This window comes from Photinus pyralis, unplaced genomic scaffold (assembly GCF_008802855.1).
Source record: "Photinus pyralis isolate 1611_PpyrPB1 unplaced genomic scaffold, Ppyr1.3 Ppyr1.4_LG5, whole genome shotgun sequence".
Classification (NCBI taxonomy): domain Eukaryota; kingdom Metazoa; phylum Arthropoda; class Insecta; order Coleoptera; family Lampyridae; genus Photinus; species Photinus pyralis.
This window is the reverse complement of record NW_022170596.1, coordinates 22,028,109-22,053,658: the sequence shown is the minus strand read 5'-3', so window position 1 is coordinate 22,053,658 and position 25,550 is coordinate 22,028,109. Positions and strand designations below refer to the sequence as shown.

General features: G+C 35.2%; 2 protein-coding genes across 2 annotated transcripts; one reads left to right on the top strand and one right to left on the bottom strand.

Moving 5' to 3' along the window:
• Window positions 1–6,865: 6,865 nt before the first annotated feature.
• On the top strand, window positions 6,866–8,834 carry LOC116172540 (tRNA (guanine(37)-N1)-methyltransferase). The gene is made up of 4 exons (XM_031489773.1): window positions 6,866–6,947; window positions 7,003–8,306; window positions 8,357–8,473; window positions 8,525–8,834. The coding sequence occupies exons 1-3, from the start codon at window positions 6,934–6,936 to the stop codon at window positions 8,404–8,406; spliced, it is 1,368 nt and encodes a 455-aa protein (XP_031345633.1). The 5' UTR covers window positions 6,866–6,933; the 3' UTR covers window positions 8,407–8,473; window positions 8,525–8,834.
• A 1,882-nt stretch (window positions 8,835–10,716) lies between these two features.
• LOC116170873 (coatomer subunit beta') lies at window positions 10,717–24,918 on the bottom strand (the record flags this gene model as incomplete). Its single annotated transcript, XM_031487416.1, is given in 4 exon segments — window positions 10,717–10,901; window positions 10,956–11,124; window positions 11,644–13,090; window positions 24,151–24,918. Coding segments are annotated over 4 exon segments (2,420 nt in total), but the record flags the coding sequence as incomplete, so codon positions are not given.
• Between the last annotated feature and the right edge of the window lie 632 nt (window positions 24,919–25,550).

Genomic DNA, 25,550 nt, shown 5'->3' with positions numbered 1-25,550 from the left:
ACCGCTCCCACACGTAAGGGCTATTATACTTGCAGTTGCGTATTATCTATCTAGCGAGGTATTGTTGTACCACAGATTATCTGTGTTTGTACTAAAATGACACGGTGTTGTGCTTATAAATGTAGAAATTCTACTAATCAAACTGTAGTCTGTCCATAAATTTCCTAGTCGTGAGAAATCGCCCTCACGTTTTAAATCATGGGTAAAGAGGATAAATCGGGTTAAATTTGAACCGACTAAAAGCGCTGTAGTTTGTTCCGTACATTTTACCAGTAGAGCTTTCGAACCAGGCCCTGTTTTACAAAGTAAATTGACCGACTGCAAAATTAGAAATGTACTTAAAAAGACCGCGGTTCCTTCCTTGTATTTAAAAGGGGAAAAGCAAGCGTTTTCTAAACGCGAACGGAAAACAGGGACATATTCTAGAAAAAAAATGTTCCAAAACCCACTCGTGGGTATTGCCGCGTAACACAAAGTATTGAAACGACGCATCGTCACCAAAAGCACACAAAATGTCGAATCTGCATATTGAAGCACATCCACGTCCAGAGAAAGAGAGGAGTTATAAGTTATAAAGTTTCAAAGAAATATTACCATACATAAGAAAGTTGGCTATGAGCAGCCTGTGCAGTCACTGCGTATGCCCACATAATTTTTACTATGTGCGAAATGTTTGCCTTTACTAGAAGCGTCTGTGGTTAAAATTTCAAAGCAATATCTCCATAAATAAGAAAGTTGGCATTGCGCAGTCTGCGCAAAATATGGAGTTAAATGAAACTGATCGAATTGGGCAAATATAGACCATAACAGCTATCAATTAGCGAAAACCCGAAGTCTCTAGGTGGCCCAGGGGCTGAGATCTCGATGGAACGGACGGACGGACGGAAACACGAGCACATAAGCTTTACCTCAACTTCGTTGTGTTACGCTAAAAACAGTAGCTGAAGCTTTCCAAGACGCTGCGTCTACTAGAAGTGTAATAAGAAATACAGACATGTGTGAGGTTGTTATGGGAAACACAAGTATTTCTGAGGTAAATGAGTCTAATGTACCAATGATCGAGAAAATCACTGCCGTTAGAAATGAGTTTGGCGTGCAATGTGAACTAGGAAAAGAAATTTTAGGTGAAGTCGAACTAGACTAGAATTATGGATTAGACAACGACTAAAATGCTGTTACTGATTTATCTTGGAATTTATCTGAGGACGAATGTGAAAGTAGTGACGACGCTGACGAAGTGTTTGAAAAAAATTTATCAAAAGGTCATCAAAATCTCTTTCTTCATTTTCTTGTCGCTCACGAGTAACTTCATCTCTTAAAAGGTTCAAACTGATAAGGGTTAATTCCTTCCATAATTTTTTTGTAAGAAGCACAAACTTGAAACTTCAGTTTAACAAAAAGATCGATTAAAATCGCTGCGCATTCACGACTGCAGAGTTGTAAAAAGTGCGCTATGTATTGTAGGACCTGCGTATTCAACAGGGAGCGGTGACGTCACCGAATCGGTCGACGGAATTTTAAACGTGTGTTACGAGCGATCTACTGAACGTAGAAAGCCCGGATTTTTTTTTGTACTTGTTTTTGTCGGGATAACTATTTATTGTTTTTTTCTTGTAAATTTAAATTTTTTACTTCACGGGGCCTTTTTAAGTCAAAAACCGATACATTCTCAATGCCGTAAGGAAAAGCTGAAAACGAGACTGAAAAGCTATTGGGGAGAATCATGCTTGTCAAACTTTCATGTCAAAGGTAAACGCCTGAACCGATTGGAACCAAATTTGGTACATACTTATATAGACATAAAGGATAGAATCGCGCATGCGCAGGTGTGCGGGTGGTATCTATGCTTGCCACGGCAATTTTTTATAGTGAAGATACATATATGCCATCGCGGACTTGTTTGTAGGAAATTTAAAATTTCTAGAATTTATCTTTTATAACTTTTTTGTATTTCTTTTTGTTTTCTTAGCGTTTGTAAAAAAATGTACACACATCTTAATTATGAACTTTTAATAAACTTTTTAGTTAAAAAAGAATCTGGCGTAGGTATGACTCGAACCCTTGACCTACATCTAGTTATAATTTCAGGTCCTTTTGGGGGTTCCGGTTGGGTTGATCGAAGCGTTGTAAAACTGTCGTTATTTTTTTGAAATTCTGCTCAAAGCGCAAGGGAAATATGCGAAAATGGGAAATGAAAAAAACGATAAGTTCTTATTTTTGTTTTTATTATTACTTATTATCGAGCTCCTTGCGAGTATATATAATTTGGTGTCTGTCCGTCTGCCTGTTATCACGATATCTCGAATACGATGAAATTTTGCAGATGGATTCTTTATCAAATTTGTAGATCAGAGTTCGTGAATTGGCACTGTAGCCCAAAAAATAAGGAAGGCCCTTTTGACATCTCCGTTAGTTATGAACTGAATTGTATGAAATTCAATATGGGCATAGCTTTAGCAATATAATACGTAAAAGTTGAGTCTAATCGATTCAAAATGCATAGTGCTCTTTTGATATCTCGGCTATTTATGAACCGAATTGCAAACTTTTTTAAATTTATAAATGCATTTAAATGACATTTGATACATATGCACTTGGAATAAAAGCAAATGTAACGCCATTTTCAAATTTTTTTTTTGCGCACGCGCAGTGCCAACTTTCTTATTTATTTATTTATGAACATAATAGGTTACCCCAATAACAATGTTCATGTATTGTTAATAAAAAAAAACTATTAGAAAACATAAAGAATATAAAAAATATATGTTAAGAGTATTAAAATAAAAAAAACAAAAGAAATAAAAAAGAAAAAAAATGCTGTGAACAATTTTTTACAGTCCTTAGATATTGTCACACGATCTTTCAAACTGTCTTAGGGACATATAAAAAATATCTATGGTGTTCTTCCATAAACGCACACTATTATAGAAGTCATTTTTGTAAAATTAGACATATATGCACTTGAAATAAAAGCAACTCTAACACCAGGTTCAATTTGGTTTTGCACATACTATAGCCATACCCAAGAGCTCGTTTGCTATATTTTTTACACGGTTATTTTTACCCATACTAATAATACACTATCAGAAAGGGCGCGAAGCAAAGCCCTATAATTCATCAAAAGTACGGTTTGGGCTGGATGTCATTTCACTCAACAAAACCAAGTGTACTCTATGTAAAAACATCCGATGAATCCGAAAATCATAATCCCCTGGCCGGAAACTCCCGAAATATATTGTTATACACAAAAAATGAAGAAAAAATTGCAATTGACTGCAATTATCTCGTTAACTATTGCCCCGAGGGAAAAAATGAAGAGAAGTGATATTTTTTATGAACTTTTCCATTTTTTTTCCAGTGAGGTATTCAAGTGAATTCTAGAATCGAATTGTCTATGATATACATTTCGTATGGAACGTTCATTTTTAATTGTTATTGTTTTTTTATGGAGAAATATAAAAAACGCATTTCCGAAAATTTGCAGAAAAAAGCATAGATTTTTTAATTTGTGTTTTTAATTAATCAATGACTATGATACCTACGGTGATCGGGTGATCGGTTGCCGTATTGTTCTGTTATCAAGCTACGGATAATATAAAAGATAGGATGAATTTTGCTTTTAGTAACAAATTGTTAATTTTCGGGATTACTTTTTTTATATCTTTCCATAAAAAAACAATAACTTTTTTCTATTTCGGTGTCACAATGATGATTTTGTACAACTGTTTTCGGCTGAAAACAGTTGTACAAAGACAGTGATTATAGTCGTTTTTTTTGGTAACTCATCTCTTAAGTTGGCAGTTACTAGTTAGTACAAGTAGGTACTTCGTTGGGTACTTCCATGTTTGAACTTCAAAATGTCAGTCTTACTACGCTGCCAATCTAAAACTTAACGGCATAAAAAGTGTTCCCAACATAAAACATGTTAGTTCTAACGTTCCCTATAGTTTCTGATAATAGCCAGGTTGCGGACAGCATTTTCCGTTATGTTAGACGGCCATTTTTCCTTATAATATAAGTTTATAAGTATAAAACATTTTTATAGCAAAGTTAAGTTGCGGTGTGTGCTGAGCGTGTTCAATTTTGCTTATAAGTTTGAAGGAGTCTTAACCTCACTTTTATTTTACATTGTGTTAAAATGTCCAAAGTTGGTGAAAATGAACTCCTTTTTTTAGAAGTTGATGGCATTGAAAGTATCTTTATTTATAAAGCCTTCCTTCCTACTATGCTCTTAGACAAAAAGAAAAGAACTACCGCCAACATAAACACTGCACAATTGTAGGTTAGCAGGAAAATGTTATTTTTATGAGTGATTACCAGAGACATGGAAAGTCTCTGGTGATTACGTACTGCGCAGTGACACATTATAAGAACTTCATTTTCATTGGTTCCGCTATTTATAAATATATCGTACAAAAAGCCCTCATACCGTAAATTATTTCTACAAAAATTTATATTTCTTATGTTATAAGAAATTATGGCCGTTTAACATAACGGAAAATGCTGTCCGCAACCTGGCTAATGATTTTTTCAATTAAATTAAAGCACCGAAATAGAAAAAATAGTATGAAAAACGCGTGTTACAATGCTTTATTGTAATACTCCTATCTTGCGGACACTCGTGCCTACGCTTCGCGTCGCCACTCGTGCCACAAGATAGTCGTATTACAATAGGTCGCATTGTAACACTTGTCTTTCAATATACTATTGATAATGAACGTTCCATACCAACTGTATCTTATAGAAAATTCGATTCTAAACAAATTCATTTCTCTTCATTTTCCCTCAGAGCAATAGATAACGAGATAATTGAAGTGAAATACAAAAAAGACGAAATTTTCCCATTCTTTCTTCGTTTTTTATGTTTTATAACAATTATACAGGGTCCTATAACCTGGTAAAAAATAGCAAAAAATCTTTTGTGCAAATGTCCACTATAGAAGGTTATGCATCTACAGAAATTATTTTTGAATGTACAGAGTGTCTCATGTTTACGGTGTCAATACACAGCTGATTTTTTAAATGGAACAGCCTGTTTATTTTTAGGTAATTCGATGTCATTTTTTAACCTCTGCAGGCCAAATTATTAATTTTTTTCCGAATAATTCTCTATAAACCAGCCCTACTTTGATAAATCGTAGCGACCTTGATTTTAAAGTTAAGAAATAGAAACAATAATTTTAATCTGAATAAAAGGCAACACTTTGGTAAGGAGAACGTTGAATTTAATGATACAGAGTGTTTACAAAAAAATTGGAAAATTTCTAGATTTCAAAGTGCTATAACCATTTGTATTCAAATGGAACTATAAACTATTTTGTTTCTCTATTCGATGGTTGTTGTGCGCTCTTCAATTCTTAGAAGGGATATCCTGTGCCTGAACCCCGTAGTTTTTAAGTTATTCAATATTTTTCACTAAACAGTTACACATTAATGAATTACATGTTTATAAACAGGAGTAAACCGTGATAATAAAAAACCAAAGAATAAATTAATAGTTTGCTGCAAGTGTAGGTACTCATTATTTCCTAGTAAAATAAGATTTTGTAAAAAGACTAGTTCGAAATTCGCCTTTTTAATTAATTTTATTTTACTACGAAATAGGGAGCACATTACTTGCAGCAGATAATTTACTTGTGACACTTGCTTACTGAAATTCTTTTGTTTTCTATATTATTACGGCTTACTTGATCCTGTTTATAAACATGTAATTCATTACCTATTGTTTTGTGAAAAATATTGAATAACCTAAAAACTAGGGGGTTTAGGTACAGGACACCCCTTATAAAAATTGAATAGCACACAAAACGCTATCGAATAGAGAAATAAATTAAACAAATATAGCAAACGAGCTCCTGTGTATGGCTATAGCATGTGCAAAACCAAATTTTAAACCTGATGTTAGTTTTGCTTTTATTTAAAGTGTATATGTATGAAATTTCATTTGAATGCCTCCATAAATAAGAAAGTTGGCACTGCGCATGCGCAAAACCAAATTTTAAACTTGTGTTAAATTTTCTTTTATTCCAAGTGGCTATGTATCAAATTTCATTTAAATCCCTCCATAAATGAGAAAGTTGGCACTGCGCATGCGCAAAACCAAATTTTGAAAACTGGCGTTAAATTTGTTTTTATTCCAAGTGGCTATGTATCAAATTTCATGTAAATACCTTCATAAATAAGAAGGTTTGTAATTCGGTCTGTAAATGGTCGAGATACGCAAAATGGCACTGTGAATGCTGATCGATTAGGCTCAACTTTTGGAATTGTGTTTAATATGGCTAAAGCAATGCGCATATTGAATTTCATGCAATTCGGTTCATAACTAACGAAGATGTCAAAAGGGCCTACTTTATTTTTTGGGCTACATTGCCAATTCACGAACTCCGATCTACAAATTTGGTAAAGACTCCACCTGCAAAATTTCATCGTAATCGGTCCATTCGTTTATGAGTTATCGTGCTAACGGACGGACGGACGGACACCGCAAAACTATAAACTCGCTAGGAGCTCGTTAATAAAATAGTGGTAGGAAAACATTGAAGCGTGCGTACCATAAAATAGCTCGCAACCTTTGAATTTAATAGATTCAGTCACAAAACGAAAGGTACCCATACCCCACATTACTTGCAAACGCTGTGAAAACGGAACTTCGTACAGAAAAACTCGTATAACATAGGTCAATTGTAGAGAATTTAATTTCCTACAAAAAAGTCCAAAAAAATAACGAAGCGCAAGGCTAAGATTTGAGAACAATTTGCGCACTGTAAATTTCCCTATGGCCCATTTTAAATAACTCAACGCCTTTACATTGCGTTGTGCTAGGTGTGTACTTTCTATGGCCCATCTTTAAAAAAACACCCTGTATGTACTAAACATTCGCAATTCGCACGTGTCGGTGCGAAAACCTAACCTAAAAAGTAAATAGTTCGAATGAAAATATTTAGGTTTGTATTAACTTTATTTTCAACTAAAAACATTTATTTTCATGCCCACTTATAGTATTTTTCGTTGGTATTTCAACCTACATTTAAAAAATACGATGCCAACAACAAACAGTGGTGTTAACCTTCCGAAATGTGTTCGAAACATGACCATTCTAGACAAATCAAAGTTCGATACGGATATAACAGTACCGATTATTCACCTACGTCAAGCGCATGTATCGGATGTAATGCCCTACCTTAAAAAATACGGCCTCCGAATTAGACATCTAAAACCGCTACAAACATGCACTGATAACAATCAAAAGTATATGCTGCTAAATCGTAACATTCAAACCTATTCTGCAATGGACGAGTGTGATCGAGAGGGTTTAAAAAAACACTCGATAACCGAAGAGAATTTTGACACTGTTAACTTGCGATTAACGTACGATAATTTTCATGCTGACGAAATTTTTAGAGCCATTCTTCCGGAGAACCAGGACGGTTTCTCTAGCTTTTCACAAGTGGGTCACATCATCCATTTGAATCTTCGTGAACACTTGTTACCATTTAAAAGTATTATTGGTGAAGTTTTGTTGGAAAAGACGCCGAGAACTCGTACTGTTGTAAATAAAGTAGATATGATTGAGAATACGTATCGTAACTTTCAAATGGAAATTATTTGTGGCGATCCGGATATGACGGTTCAATTAAAGGAGAATCGGTGCCAGTTTGAATTTGATTTCTCTCAAGTGTATTGGAATCCTCGATTAAGCACGGAACACGAGCGAATTGTGGATAGTTTAAGTAAAGATGATGTTGTGTTTGATGTTTTCGCTGGGGTGGGTCCATTTTCTATTCCGGCTGCGAAAAAAGGATGTATTGTTTACGCAAATGATTTAAATCCCGAATCTTACAAGTGGCTTTTGCATAATGCGAGAAAAAATAAAGTTAATCTCAGTGCGTATAACAAAGACGGTCGAGATTTTATTAGAGAAGACTTAAAAGATCAATTAATTAAATACGTTAATAAACAAAATATTACAATCATAATGAATTTACCCGCACTAGCTGTAGAGTTTTTGGGTGGCTTTTTAAAACTGTACGATGGGAACGAGATTGGAGATTTGCATAAACCTCCAATTCTTCATGTTTATTGCTTTACAAAAGGAGAGGATGTGACCGGTATTGCAAAAAAATTGATAACTGAACAATTTAAGTTTGATGTTGAAGATAAAATTTTAAATATATTCAGAGTTCGTACTGTCAGTAATTTCAAAGAAATGGTTCGAGTCACTATTAAACTAGATAAAGAGATTTTAACTAATGAGAATGTCAAAAGAAGCTGTTCCCCTTCTCTAGACAATGCCTCGAAAAAAAGTGTGTACTTAATTGTAGTCATTCTCCATTTAAAACCTAATTTCTTACAGGTCGTCATGGGAAAGAAGAACAAAACGAAACAAATAAAGAATGTGATTAAGGTGGTCGGTGGTAGGAGTGGAAAATCAAAAAATAAGGCAAAACCTGTTAGTGGACACCTTAAGCGGGTAATTGCTTGATTAATCCATTACTTTAATTACTTACCATTATTTTTTCAGATCAATTTTCAAAATAAATCTAAAATATTAGAGATTGATAAACACTTGGTCGAATTTCATGACAGACTACAAAAAAATTCGTCAACAGAAGCCAAAACTTCTGAGCCTGTAAAAAAATTGGAGGAAGACATCTCTAAGAACGTTGAAGACTTTGTTAACCTCGAAAGAGCTTCAGAAGAAACGATTGTTGAATTAGAGGATATGCAATTATAATAGACAATTAAATATAATAATGTACATTGTTCTAATTTTGTTAATTATTCCTTACGCATAACTTTTGATGTATAGTTAATAATAATATTCTTGAAAATTCTGGTCGTTTTGGATTCTATATATATCTCAATGGTATGGGTTTTTTAATCTTCTGCTGTGCATTTTTTTAATATTCTACTCTCTCATATTCAGATTTTTGTTAAAAAGTACAATTAAAAATCAGGTTTCAAAATCCCTTTTGGCCGGGCCCCGGGGCAAATGCCCCTGCTGAACCCCCTTATCGACGCCCCTGAGTGGTTATGATACTGGCCCTAAGCCTCGAAACAGTGCTGTCACAATTTTTAAACGTTAGTCTGTATATGAAGGAAAGTGTCCTGTCACTGTCCAATGATTTTTTAGCAAAAAAAAGTTTGGTAATTTGATCATTATACATAAAAATGGGTAAGTGATCCTTGACCTTGAATAGTTTTCATTTGATTGTTTAAAACTCATTTAGATTGATTAGCGACTTTGTGTATGAATCTCATTTTTTTGAATGTCTGTAACTGTTTCGTATGTGCAGAGGTAAATGCCGGAGTGTTAAAATTACTTAGCGGCATTCATCTCGAAATACAATTTATTTAGTCTAAGCTTACCGTATCCAGGACCTTCAGATACCTTCTGGACTGGAGAAGGTCCGGCTAATTAACAATATATTTCATGTACTTTATTATGTAAGAAACTACGGAATAATATTTTTCATAAATGGGAAAGGAGTGGAGTTGATTTTAAATCTGTTTGAGCTGACCACGTTTGAACATATTGTAACGGAAACGCTCCAGACATGACGTCGCCTTTGGCGCTCTGGAATTTTCTAGACGCGCGATGGTGGGGATCTTTGCAGCGTGTCTGGTAAATGCGCGAATGTTCTGGACTTACATTGCTTGCGTGTATAAATGGTTGCGGACCGAACATCGCGGCAGTCTACTATCGAACGAGATCGAGTACGTATGAAACATCGAGCGCGGAAATATAAATTGCGAAGTGTGTGATATAAATAATCGATATAAATTGTACGGATTTTATAATGTTTTAGTTTTGTTTAATAAATATTGATATAAATCGAACCCGAATTTATAAATCACGTTACAATATCAAATGTTGTATAAAATTAATGTCAGATTTAAGTTATGCAAATGCAAGTGTCACTTCCTCGGATGGTTAATTTTTGTATAAGTATTATACCTGTGATGTAAAATGTGGCGTTTAGCGGTTTCCACAGTTGCCTTTCTTGCTCCAGATTTTCCCCCTATATTTATCCTCTGTGAATGGCACTTCTTTGGCTTTTAATGCATTTCTGTCTAAATTTGTAGGAAGCAGAGCACCCTGTGAAGAGTGGAGCACAAACTCACGATTCTAATCGCTTACCTATTTTCTTTCAATTATGAAGCTGTAATTTGTACATAACATTCCCCATTTGTTTTATATCACTAGTTTAATTAATAATCAGCAGTAAGCAGTACCAGGTAAAAAAACTAATTATTTTTCGTATTTAAGGAATCATATTTATAACCTCACTTTTGACTTTCACATCTAATAAACCAGCTTATTTCTTATTATAGTGATAATATGGAGTTGTTTGTTTGTGTCGCTACCATTTATTAACACTGCCCCTCCCCCCCACCACAGTGTGTACTGTTCTAATTTTTTTTAGTGCAAGTTATGTACTCATTTGTGCCGCAGAAATTGTTATTCGATGGGGTGGGGGAGTTAATGACGCCTTTTTGCATTTCTTGAAGGTATTGCACTGTTATGATATGATTTTTAATAGTTAATTATTAATACTTTTTATTTATTGATATTTATAATATATTTGTGATATTTATTTAAAAAAATCAAAAGTACCAATGACAGTACTTTAATATCATACCATCCTGGATAACCTCCTCTGCATATTAAAAGAATCTCCAGCCGGTGTTTAAGATTCACACAAAAACTAGTTAATATACACAAATATATTTCTTATAAATTATTAGAACAATGTGAAAATGATTCACTACTATTTTATATTTATACTTTACATGATGTTGTAGGAGCCTTTGGAAATGAGTTAAAATAATACTAATACAAAAATTACAAAATGGCGCAATTACTCAGTTAATAACTCATCATCAATGTTGATGTCCTGTAAAAGAACAACACAAATATACTGTTATTGCTTTTTGTAAAAATAACTTACGGAAGTGTCAATGTTATCATCTAAATTCATTCCTTCTAAATCAAAGTCTAAATCGTCGTCTTCAGGTGGAACCGCTGATGATGGAACTTTTGTGGACGAGGGTACATCTAAGAGTATGCCGGTGGGAACCGCATCAGACTTTTGCAATTCTAACGGTTTTTCTGCAACACTAAATTTTGTTCCTTGCATTAGAATTTATGGTGGATCCATCATTGTTTGGGATGTTAATTTGAAGAATTAGAACTTCTGTTACATATGTTAATTTTATGTGTCGCAAAACTTTTTTTATCGTTTTTGAGTTTGCCCTTTTTAAAATTATAAATTTTTTAAAGGAAAATTATGCATATCCAAATGCGTGACAACGGATCAAACATTCGTCCTTGAAAGTCAAAAGTTTTCCAGTGTTGGAGAAAATTAGGGTTTAATTTTAGATTTGAGGTGTTTGTAATTGTTTTTTAAAAATTTTATCATGTGTTCATGAAATTTTAAGTCTCTTGTAATTTGGGCAAGCCGAGTGTTCATTTGTAAAACAAAAAGTTTAAAGGAATTACATTTTGTTTTCAAACCTAATTTATATAATCTTATTGTGAGTAAAGCTTTTCTCTTAAAAATATTTGGTTTTGATACTACAAGTTTTCTGTAACAGCAGCATAGTTACAGTGAGAAACGTCTTAGAAGTTATACAAACCTTTTTAAGCCATCACCAAAAGTAAACAGACCACTGGCAACCGCCGCTTTCATTTCTTCAATGGGATTTCGTTTCCGATTTGGAACTGTGCTCGCTGCCGCCACCGAAGGCGCAAAGGTGGAATATTCCTTTTCGAGGAATCTTTGCGTCGCAATGGCTTCGTCGAGACCAGGAAATAGATTTTCGTACTGCTCTGGATCGGCGAGACTTTGCCCCGCCTTCTGGTTTATAACCGATAACTTCTGACGCCAAAGCTTGACCACCCTGGAGATCTGATCGGGTAAATAAGATCTAGCGAAAAATGCGGCTTCTGGGACGCGATCCGTCGAGATTAAAATGTCTAAACACTTGTGTAGGTCAGCCAACATGAAGTAAGCCAAGAAGGCGATGTTGTGCTTGTTAGTGGAGGCAGTAGTTTCGGCTAAATAACGCATGAGGTCGACGTCACCGGAGCTGCTTGCCATTAGCAACAGTCCTCCATAATCCTGAGCTTTCTTCATGCAGTCCTTCGCGAGTGTTAAATTATTTAATGAAATGGCCAACTCGCCCAGTTGATTCCACTTCTGTGGGTTGTTAGCTTCTATTGCAAGACTTTCGGCAGTTTTAACGTCTTTTAAGCTGACAGCTAACTCAAAGCGATGTTCGGGATCTGTACTGACCGCCAGAGCCTGTTGCTTAAAACCTTGCTTTTCCAAAAAGTGGGCGACTCGGGTACGGTGTTCTTTGGGAATGGAATGTAGAACTCGGTCGGCAGTAGCAAAATCTTGCCGCATAACGGCCGTTTGATATTCCAGCATTGATAGAAGTAGTTGATAACTTACAACACCCAATTCTTTATCTATTAAATACAAGCGGTCTTCACGCGGAACATAACCCAACAAATACAGCGGTCGATCTAAGTGAGCCACAGTGACTAGCTCTCCACCCACGTAGTAATTGATGCGATTAACCGAATTGGTATAGATGAAGCAATCTCCAACCCACAAACCCGTACGAACCGATTCGTTAATTTCCCCTAAAACGTTAAAGGCAGCTTCAACACCGTCTTCCGCTGATTCCCCGGCTTCACGAGCTTTTGTAACTTCTTCAGAGTCATAGCTCAATATATAAAAACTGTCCTCCGTAGCTATGCACACTAAACGACCACTGTCAGACCAATAAACGGACCGCGGTTGTATTTCAATACGACGAATCAGCACAGTTGTCTCCCAATCGTAAAAGGTCAACCCGGAAACCGACTTAACTCCCAAAAGCCAACCACCGAAAATACCTTCGGCACCGAAATCAGGTTTAAAGCTTTTCTTTTCCTTAAAGTTCTTAAAAATGCGCACAGTCGAACCCGCCTCCCTTATCGCGTACTCACTCGAATCTTGACCCCACACAAACTCCTGGGCACTGCCAAACGCTTTATTTCTCAGCGCCATCGCAGTGTAAATTATATACTCCCCTGAAACAAAATAGTATCATAACAAGTCGCAGGTCGATTTCGCTGACCCCGCCCATTTAACATTTTGTTATAAAACTAATTATGTTCGCTTGGGCGATCATGATACAACAGTTTGGACATGTCTATATGAGGCGCCGTTTGTACCATAATTATTTCTCACGAATATATAAATAAAATAAATATATCAAGAACTTTTATATATTTGCATTCAAAGTTTTAAATATATAAGAAATTAAGTTTTATATATCTGCAGGATAGCGTCGATGAAATATATAAAACTTCAGCTTCGTACGCCTATCACTAGTGGCGCTAGAGTAGCCTGAAATTTGGCAACACCGACCAGAGTTTGTTTGAATTTGAACAGCTGATCTGCTACTTTTGTTTACATTCGTATTTCGGTTAAATATACACATTTCAGCAACTTCAATCTGGCAATGTATGAATTTTATTCGAGTCTGTAAATTAGCACATATTTATAAAATAATTATATTGTTTTGGTTTGCGTTCATCACCTACTGTATTCAGATAATAGTAATTATCGCACGCCCAAATGTATTAATTTGTACACTATATTCTGTTATTGATATCTGTCGCTTAACGAAAGGTGCAGACCCAGTTTGTTTATCTTATTAGTAAAGTTTAAATTGCACAACACTATGATAATAGAATTGTAAAACTACAATGTGTTGACGAAAGTTGTGTATTTGACGTAATGAAGTTTGTTGTTTAATTATCGTTACCTCAGTTCCGTATTCATTTTTTACAACACTTACAGTTCATTTCAATTTTCCCTGGCAGTCTATGAGATCAAATTGAATTTGTATAGAACAGTACAAACAATACTTTCCAGGGGCTAAGAAGATATAGGTTACTAGTGCATGCATTTGTTACACTTTAATTATATGAACCGGTTTGCAAGTTTGAAAATTTACTATAAAAATAAAATAGTGATAGGTTGCTTGTTAGAAGTACACGAAATAGAAACGGCGGCGTGAAAACTAGCAAATCAGACATTCGACAGTTTTCTTTCTTAATTCAATAATACATAATAATTATACCTATGTATAATGTAATGTTAATGTAATTTTCATGTCGAATGATTCAAAATGCATAAACCTATGCGAGCTATTCCGCCAATATGGATTTGTCCAAACAATTTTTACTCCGACACGCGATAAAAATTGCATCGATAATATTTTTATAAATTTCGCAACCAACGACTTTACAACGAATACAATAGAAAGCGGCCTTTCTGACCACCTAGGACAAAGTATAAAAATTAAAACTAAACCCACGGATAAAGGTGCGGAGTACACTACAACTACACATCGTCCTTTCTCTCTAACTGGATACCAAAAGTTTTTCGAATTGCTTAGTAACATCGAGTGGAAACAAGCACTTAATCAATGTGGAAGCGACCCTTTCTCGACGTTTTTTAAGGAATTTCATAATGCTTTCTTATTATGCTTTCCTATAAAGAAACTTCATCGCAGACTAGGAGACAGCAGTCCAAACTGGTTTAATGGACATTTACGAAAGTTGCGGGATAAACTTCAATTTTTCACTGATTTATACAAACAGTTTCGCACTAATAATCTGAAACAAATAAAAAGTGAGATATACAAAACCTATGTGAAAGAAATTAGGGCAGCAAAAATTAAGGCCAACGACTTATACGTAAAAAACTCAGGTAACAAACCAAAAGCAATGTGGTCCCTTATAAACTCCCACAGAGTAATCGGCAGCAACAAAGCAACTATGATAACTGCGGACAACTTCGTAAACTTTTTTTCGAACACTGCAGTTAAGCCCATCAATAGTCATCTAACCTGCAGCACTGATCCTTTAAGATTCAATACCACATCTGCAAGCTCAAAACAACAATTTCAATTTGCCAATGTATCACAAATCGAAATTCGTGATGCTATCCGCAAAATTAGAATTAGCAAATGCAGAGATATATATGGACTAAACGCAAAATTTCTTAAAACCAACATCAACCTGATAGTACCACCCTTAACGATAGCAGTGAACTCCATGATAAGCTCCGGAGTCTTTCCTGATCTCCTTAAAGCTGCTGTGGTGATTCCTATCCACAAAAAAGGGGAGGTAGAAGATATGAATAATTACAGACCCATTTCTATACTACCAACCTTTTCAAAGGTCGTAGAAAACATACTGTATACACAAATGGTAGCTTTTTTTGAGAATAATAAACTCTTATACGAAAGACAATTTGGGTTCAGAAAAGGACGTGGAACATCAAACGCCATCATAGAGTTCACGCAATCTACGCTGCAGGGATTTGAAAGTGGTGTACACTCTGTTGCCGCCTTCATTGACATGTCCAAAGCATTTGATAGTGTGAATCACACAATATTAACGAATAAACTAAGACATTTCTATAATTTCACTCCGAACAGCTGTTCGCTAATAGCCTCATATTTAACCAACAGAACGCAGTGTGTATTATACAACAATACTATATCTAAGAGTACCGACATAACCAATGGAGTGCCGCAGGGGTCGATCCTGGGACCGCTACTGTTCCTTGCCTACATAAATGACCTGCCATCTTGTCTACCAAAAAATGTCACGTGCATACTATATGCCGACGACGTAACAGTTCTGACTTCTGATAGGGATCTCAGGACCGCTGTAACAACCTCTAATAACACGGTTCACTTAATTAACGAATGGTGCCAAAGTAATCAACTACGTGTTAACTGTGATAAGACCGCGTTAATGCATTTCACCTTAAAAACTGCGTGTGACCATGTACCATCTAATTTTGTTTCAAGTGCAAAGTTTTTGGGCTGCGTTGTAGATAGAACGCTGAGCTTTAAAGAACACTGTGCTACCATTTGTAAAAAATTGTGCAACGGAATTTTTCTCATGCGTAAGCTTGTGAACAATGCTTCTCTAAATATTGTTAAAGCTGCCTACCACTGTCTGATCCAAACTGCCCTACAATACGCAATTACGGTGTGGGGCCACTGTTGCTCGTGGCCAAAAATTTTCAAATTACAACGCAGGGCTATACGAGTAATTCATGGACTAAGTTTCAGAGAAGATTGTCGTGATTCTTTTGTCAAGTTAAATATTCTAACTTTCCCTTGTTTATTTATTCTCGAAGCAGTTTGCTACATTAAGAAAAATGTAATCAATTTTTCTCTAAGTAGCGATAACCATCAGTATGAAACTCGCTTCAGAGCGAACATCTACACCCACTTCTGTCGTCTGCGAACAACCCAAAACGGTGCTGTCTGGCAGTCTCAGCACCTATACAACTGCATCCCGGAAGCCGTCAGGAAACTCCCAATGCGAAGATTCAAAGAGGTAGTAAAGTCTTTTTTACTCAAAAAGGCTTTCTACTCCCTCGACGAATTTACAACGAGCACCAGTAAAGGACACTTTCAGCTCTGAACTCACTCGTGCACACTTTTTAATATGTATTGTGCTATATATATTATATGTTATTATATAATATGTTTGCTCGAACTGTTTGTGGTAGTATGTATGTTTTTGTATTAGTAATGTCTTATACCTATATCTTTTTCTACAATGACCAATGTAAGTGCTCCGCACATTAACATGATAAATATATTATTATTATATATTATTATTATTAATATTCGAAATGTAAACAGAAGTAGCAGATCAGTTGTTCAAATGAAACAAACGCTGGTTGCTGTTGCCGAGTTTGAGATTACTGCAGCGCCACCAGTGATAGATACATGAAGCTGAAGTTTTATATATTTCATCGATGCTATCCCGCAGACATATAAAACTTAATTTGTATATATTTAAAACTTTTAATGTAAATATATAAAAGTTCTAGATATACAGTGTGTCCCAGATCGGGTGGGATTGATTGGGTAACTTTCTTATTATTAAAGATAGAGAATTGGTTAAATGGACAATGTTTTGCAGTTTAGATGCTTATTTAAAATTTCCTTGTGGAAATTCAAAATGTCGAATAGGTTCGACGTAAATTAAAAAAAACTAAAATTGGTCATTTCCTTTAATGTCTTATATCATCGAAAGTACAAGAGATATAAAAAAAAGTTTTATATAAAAGTTACTGCCTTAATACGCCTAATTTAGAATTGATGTCAAAAAAAATTCAAGGCTACCTTTGAGGAACATTTACCAACTTCCTAAAGTTAAATAGGCGCCATATTGGATGTTTAGATTATTTGATAGATTTTTTAATTCTCTTTTCAACGAGCTATCATAGCATAAGATTGAAAATAAGATAGCAATTATATGAACGGTTTTTATATTTTAATCAAGTAGGCTATGATGAATTAAAAAAAAAACAAAACAAAATCTATTGGAGGCAACAAAACGATGAAAGTAAATACATCAGATGTTTAAAATATCAGGGGTGCACTCATGGAAGGGGGGTTTGGGCGTTATAACTCCCTCCACAATTTTAATATAAGTACGCGTAAAAAAATTTTGACTTTTATGACGTCACTTATTGACTATCATATTATCCATACTTACATACCTACAAAATGCTGGTATAACTACAAACTAACCTCTCGAAAAAATGCCATGGCATTATCCAGTTAAACACATTTCAAGACAATTCGATTTACTTTACACAATGTATTACCGTTGATGCATTGTCCCAGGTCACATTTTGTAGGTGGTTTATTCGTAAGAATATCGAAACTAACTGCAGTTTTACGAGTCCGAGCATATGGACAGATGAGTCTTATTTTTCTAAGTGTTCAAATCAACATAATGAACAGTACTCGTTACAGGAAAACCTACATGTTGTAATTTGACTCCGACATCAAGTAAGGTTTTAAATTAATGTATTTTTTTCACTACTAGCGTCTGATGACATGATTATTAACCTTTTTTCCACTTGTAAAGTAGGCTTTCTCGGCATTTGTTCAAAGTGGTTAATAATGTGGACATTATTAACTAGTAGTCAATAATGAGAACTGTCACGCTATCACTTTTAGAAAACACAACCCGAAATTTCGCTCAATAAACGTTTGGACAAGTCCTCTAAAATGAATAATTGCCACCATCAGCCATTTCCAGAGAAATTACATACCTAAAATTATCACATTTTGAAAAAATTCGAACGAAATTACTCTTTGCAAATATCTCAATGACAGAACAAAATACGGCCTGTTTGACTTGTACTTCTACGTACTTGATTGACATGTTAAATTAATAAACAAAAAATTCTGTCCAACCGTTCACTTTCTTATCAATATAATATGTTAATTTAGAGGACTTCAAGTGCTAGTAGTGAAAAAATAGTATATATACCACGCTAGAGAAGTATATTATTGCCTTCGCACCTTACACCCCTCGGCGCAAGCGCCTCGAGATGTAATCTTGGTGCTCAGGCAATAATACTGTACTTCTCTACCTTGATATATAATGTACTATTATGACACACCATTATTTACAAATTCTCCAATAAACTTCCTTAAAGGATTTTCTAGACGTATGTTTCGCAGAAAAGGTTGGTTTATGGTACCTACAACAAGCTGGCTGCCCAGGTCACAATTCACGAATTGTGTACATTGTACATTAAAGAATAAAGTATATGGAAGTAGCTACTATACTATAATAGGTAATAACACAACTGCGCGAAGCCGTTCTAAAGGCGTGTTACTTATAGTATCAGTGGCAACACGTTGCCTAAAGTAAACTGTCTTGAAATGTGTTTCACTAATAATGGGGGGTATTTTAAACATCTGATGTAATTATTGTCATTATTTTGTTGCCTCGAATAGATTTTGTTTTGTTTTTTTTTAAATTCACCGTAGCCTACTTCATTAAAATATAAAAACCGTTGATATAACTAGTATTTTATTTTCAATATTATGCTATGATAGCTCGTTGAAAAGAGAATTAAAAAATCTATCAAATAATCTAAAAATCCAATATGGCGTCTATTCAACTTTAGCTTTGAATATAAAATTAGGAAGAAGTCTAAGCCTGTACTTTCGCGTGGGTCTCTAAAAGTACCTTGAGCGATAGATGGAGCCACGAAATGAACGTGAAAAGTACCTTTGGATTTATATACGCGCTTTCCGAAAATCCGAACGCAGTCACTGCTCTTCCTTCTTACAGCGCGTTTTATATGTAGGACAAAGATAGCCTGAAGTCTCCCACTTTCACTCATTGATTTGTTACCGTACTCTTATGTTGATAGTAGGCGCGCGTACATAATTGAAAACGCTGCAAATACCAATTTAGACACAGAAAATTTCATAGAACAAAAATTGTAGACAATTAAATTTACTATAAAAAAGTCCGTGACGGTATATATCTATCTTTAATCGTTTAGCCTTACCAACCATTTAAAGTTGTACCTAGTGTCCTCGTTGGTTTCAATAATATCTTTGAACGCTTATCATATATTAATGGTTAAAGATACATATATGCTGTCACGGACTTTTTTGTAGGAAATTAAATTCTCTACAATTTATGTTTTATGAGTTTTTCTGTACGAAGTTTCGTTTTCACGGCGTTTGAAAGTAAATGTGGGTACCTTTCGTTTTGTGACTGAATCTTAAATTCAAAGGTGAGAAATTTTATGGTACGATTCAATGTTTTCTTACCACTATTTTATTTCTCTATTCGATAGGGTTTTGTGTGCTATTTAAGTTTTATAAGGAGTCTCCTGTGCCTAAACCCCCTAATTTTTAGGTTATTCAATATTTTTCACAAAACAATAATGAATTACATGTTTAATGTTTATAAACAGGATCGAGTAAGCCGTGATAATAGAAATAGAAACCAATAGAATTCCAGTAAGCAAGTGTCACAAGTAAATTATCTGCTCCAATTAATGTGCTCCCTAGTAGTAAAATAAGATTAATTAAAAAGGCGAATTTCGAACTAGTCTTTTTAAAAAATCTTATTTTACTAGGAAATAATGAGTACACTTGCAGCAAACAATTAATTTATGGCACTTGTTTATTATTTGGCATTCTTTGGTTTTTTATTATCACGGTTTACTCCTGTTTATAAACATGTAATTCATTAATGTGTAACTGTTTAGTGAAAAATATTGAATAACTTAAAAACTACGGGGTTTAGCACAGGATATCTCTTCTAAGAATTGAAGAGCGCACCAACAGACCATCGAATAGAGAAACAAAATAGTGGTAGTTCCATTTGAATAAAAATAGTTATAGCACTTTGAAATCTAGAAATTTTACAATTTTTTTGTGTTGCTTTTTATTCGAATTAAAATTATTGATTTCTATTTCTTAACTTTAAAATCAAGGTCGCTACGATTTATCAAAGTGGGGTTGGTTTATAGAGAATTATTCGAAAAAAAATTAATAAATTGGCCTGCAGAGGTTAAAAAATGACATCGAATTAGCTAAAAATAAACATACTGTTCCATTTAAAAAAATCAGCTGTGTATTGACACCGTAAACATGAGACACTCTGTACATTCAAAAATAATTCCTGTATATGCATAACATTCTATAGTTGACATTTGCACAAAAGATTTTTTGCTATTTTTTACCAGGTATGAACTAGAAAAGACCGACGCAGTGTTATAGGACCCTGTATAATTTTTATAAAACGTAAAAAAAGAAAGAAAGAATGGGAAAATTTCGTCTTTTTTGCATTTGACTTCAATTATCTCGTTATCTATTGCTCTGAGAGAAAATGAAGAGAAATAAATTTGATTAGAATCGAATTTTCTAGATACAGTTGGTATGGAACATTCATTTTCAAAAGTTATTGCTTTTTTATGGAAAGATATAAAAAAAGTAATCCCGAAAATTAACAATCTGTTACTAATCAAAATTCATCCTATCTTTTATATTATCCGTAGCTTGATAACGGAACAATACGGCAACCGATCACACGATCACCGTAGATATCATAGTCATTGATTAATTAAAAATACAAATTAAAAAATCCATGCTTTGTCTTTCAAGGTGGGTGACTCCCAGATTCTCCCCCAATTATTTCCGCTAGTGGGACCCTAAGCAAACCGTTTCCAACAATTGTCCCGATGATTCTTGCAAATCGACGGACTGTCAAATTTTTTTTTGGAAAATCCGAAGACTTGCTAGTTAACAAATGGAATAATTTCCGAAATATAACAAGAAATCTCCATAATAGGCGAACAGAAACCTCTCGGAAAATGTACCTAATATTAAAAAAAAATACGTCGAAATCCGTCCGTCAATTTGCAGAAATCATCGAGACAACATTAGGAAAAGGTTGCTTTGGGGTTCCACCATCTGTACAAAAATTTAGAACGTTATGAGACTTATCCAATTTGTTTGTTTATTTAATCAATGACTATAATACCTACCTACGGTGATCGGGTTTGTCGTATTGTTTTGTTATCAAAAGAAGGGACCAAATATGAATGATGAATTTTACTCAGTGATAACAGATTGTTAATTTTCGGAAATGCGTTTTTTTTATATTTCTCCATAAAAACAATAACAATTAAGAATGAACGTTCCACACTAAATGTATGGTCTCCATAGACAATTCGATTCTAAACAAATTTACTTGAATACCTCACCGGAAAAAAAAATGGAAAAGTTCATAAAAAATATCACTTCTCTTCATTTTTTCACTCGGGGCGATAGTTAACGTCAGTCAAATGCGAAAAAAAACATTTTCCCATTTTTTTTCTTCATTTTTTCTGTATAACAATATATTTCGGGAGTTTCCGGCCAGGGGATTATGATTTTCAGATTCAGCGGATTTTTTTACATAGAGTACATTTGGTTTTGTTGAGTGAAATGACATCCAGCCCAAACCGTACTTTTGATGAATTACAGGGCTTTGCTTCACGCCCTTCTGATAGCGTATTATTAGTATGGGTAAAAATATCTGTGTAAAAAATATAGCAAACGAGCTCTTGGGTATGGCTATAGTATGTGCAAAACCAAATTGAACCTGGTGTTAGATTTGCCCTAAGACAGTTTGAAAGATCGTGTGACAATATCCAAGGACTGGAAAAAATTTTTCACAGCATTTTTTCTTTTTTTTTCTTTTGTTTTTTTTACCAACTTAACATATATTCTTTATATTCTTTATGTTTTCGAATAGTTTTTTTTATTAACAATACATGAACATTGTTATTGGGGTAACCTGTTATGTTCATAAATAAATAAGTTGGCACTGCGCATGCGCAAAACCAAATTTTGAAAATGGCGTTACATTTGCTTTTATTCCAAGTGCATACGTAGGTATCAAATGTAATTTAAATACATTTCTAAATTTAAAAAAGTTTGCAATTCGGTTCATATATGGCCGAGATACCAAAAGAGCACTATGCATTTTGAATCCATTAGGCTCAACTTTTGCCATTGCGTATTATATTGCTAAAGCTATGCCCATATTGAATTTCATGCAATTCACTTCATAACTCACGTAGATGTCAAAAGGGCCTTCCTTATTATACTGGCAAGGAGCTCGATAATATGTGAATTGCACTAATAATAAAAATAAAAATAAGAACATCGTTTTTTTCATTTCCCATGCGCTTTGAGCAGAATGGCAAAAAAATAACGACAGTTTCAATTTTTACAACGCTTCGATCATCCCAACCGGAACCCCCAAAAGCACCTGAAATATAACAACATGTAGGTCAAGGGTTCGAGTCGTACCTACGCCAGATTCTTTTTTAACTAAAAAGTTTATTAAAAGTTCAAAATTAAGATGTGCGTACATTTTTTTACAAACGCTGAGAAAACAAAAAGAGATACAAAAAAAGTTATAAAAGATAAATTGTAGAGAATTTAATTTCCTACAAAAAAGTCCCCGATGGCATATATGTATCTTCAACCCTTAATATATGATAAGCAATCAAAGATACTATGAATGCCAACGCAATCAAGATGTGCAACTTTAAATGGTTGATATGGCTAAACGATTAAAGATAGATATATGCCGTCGCGGACTTTTTTATAGTAAATTTAATTGTCTACAATTTTTGTTCTATGAAATTTTTTGTATTCCAATTGGTATCGGCAGCGTTTTCATTTAAAGTGCGCGCGACTAGTATACGTACCAACAAAAGATTACAGTATTGAAATCTTCAGTGCAAACGCAATTCGGAGCATAATTATTCGCTCTAAAACCGATTATATTATTATAAAAGTGGGAGAGGTACACCTTACCTCTCCTGCGATTGTCACGGATCCACAAGTTCCCATTAGGCTAGACTTCTTCCTAATTTTATATTCAAAGACTTTAGGAAGTTGGTAAATGTTCCCCAGGTAGCCATCTTGAATTTTTTTTGACATCAATTCTAAATTAGGCGTGTCAAAGACAGTAACTTTTATATAAAACTTTTTTTATATCTCTTACACTTTCGATGATACCAATTTTAGTTTTTTTGAATTTACGTCGAACCTATTCGACAAATAAGCTAAGCGTTCTAAAAAACCGCTCGAGTGTCGCTCTAATTGTCTCAAAAATGCTCGCGAGCATCGAGCTGATTTGCAAAGAGAAACCGCTTGCGAGTTCCGAGCACTCCTAAAAGTGCTGGAGTGGCTTATCGCGAGCGCTAGGGAAAAGTCCTCGTGAGCAGAAAAAACGCTCACGAGCAGAAAGGCGCTTGGGAGCGGAAAAACCACTCGCGGTCGGCGCTTATTCATTAAGCGCTTGAGGGCAGTTAAAAGCTCAGGAGCGAAAAAAAACGCTCATGAGCGGAAAAACCGCTCGCAGGTAGAAAAAAGAGGTCGAGCGCCGAGCACTTTAAGTAAACGCTCGCGTATCGAGTACCAGGCGGCCGCTCCGAAAAGTGCTTTTTCCGCTTGGAGCGCTTTTTCTAGCGAAACGCTCGCGAGCACGAGCAGTACCCAGCTCTATGCTATATCTTACTCTTACTCTATTCCCCTAAAAGTATCATTACAAAACAGAATGAGTAGGACAAAATGTACGCATTTTTTCCCACGTTTTTTTTTCTTATTGTTTGAAAAATAATGTGTTAAAGAAAATCTAACACACTAACAACAGAAAATAGTCTCAAACCATAATGGACGGGGTCGCAAAATGGATCTACAACTTAACCGCCGAAAACTTACCATCGCCACACACCACAACAAATCGGCCATTGGGATTGTGCTGAATCGTTTGCGGGTAAATTTCGCAAGCACCCATGTCTTTGACTGCAACTGGTAAACGCTCCCCATCCCGTATTTCGACTCCCTCATTCAACGCCTTCAGGTTGGCTTGCTGCAACTCCGAGTGACGCGCCCAAATTATCTTCCCACCGCTTGAGTCCATGCTGACGGCCGGCTCCTCGCGTCCGACCTTGACCAAGATGCTACCCTCATCGTAACCGATCGACACATTGTTCGAACCTCTCAGACAGCAGATGGTCCAAACCCTCTCGAAGCCGTAATTAAGACTGCTTTCAAGACGGTGCGTGTTCGCGTGCCAGATGCGTACAGTACCGTCCTCGCTACCGGTGAGTACAACCGGCAATTCGGGGTGAAAACTGACGGCGCTAATATTTTGAGCGTGACCTTCCAAAGTTTGGACGCAGGTCTTGTTTTGGTAATCCCAAATCTTGACGAGCCGATCGTCGGCTCCAGAAATGATGTAGGGCTTGTCACCGCCGTGATAATAGTCTACGCAATTTACGCCCTTTTCATGCCCCTCCAGTGTGAAGTTTGCCGTAGCGGCCCCCAACTGCCATACTTTTAGCGTTCGATCCAAGGATGCGCTGGCAAATGTGTTATTATCTTTCGGATTTATTGCTATTTGCATGACGTAGTGACAGTGACCTTCGAACACCTGCTGGCACGCCCATGACTTCTCCCAATTCCAAAGTTTTATCAGCATGTCATCTATTGAATACATTTTTTATTAGATACATGTTACAGTACGGAACAAAGTCATGGTGTAGAAATATTGATTGGACCACAGAAAATAAAAACTAAATGATTGCTCCAGACATTCCCGTACTACATAGAGGTATGGAAAAAGATTATTACACATTGGACTTTTAATAAGCCAGAAAGAAACTAAATAACCATTATATGAGTGTGAAGTGAGATAGAATACTAACAAACTAAAAGCGCTGATGCCATTCGTGCGTCTTTTGAGTAGGTCAGTATCAACTATCAATGACCCATGTAATTACTACCGTCAATGTCAACATTGGTAAAGTTTTGTCTCTCTTGCACTCATATCATGCTTTTGGAGTTTCTTTCTAGCTTATTAAAAGTCAAACCTGCAATAATCTTTTCTCATATCTGTATTATGCGATGCCTCAAAGAGACTGTTAAGAATCTCATTATAAACGGTAAAGGATAAGCATCTTTGATGTGATTACTGTGAATTCCGCGAATTCAGTGCAAAAAACAGTTGAGAATTGTGTAGGTACTTCTACAGTGCTATTCATTTATACGTAGACATAGGGATTTCCTATGTCTAGTTTGAAATGAAGTTACAAGCATGTAAACTCGATCTAACCTTT

What these genes read in the sequence shown, in the direction of transcription:
- LOC116172540 (XM_031489773.1), top strand. An exon ending in AGACAATGCCTCGAAAAAAA is followed by an intron (nt 8,307 to 8,356) that starts GTGTGTACTTAA and finishes AATTTCTTACAG; the next exon opens with GTCGTCATGGGAAAGAAGAA.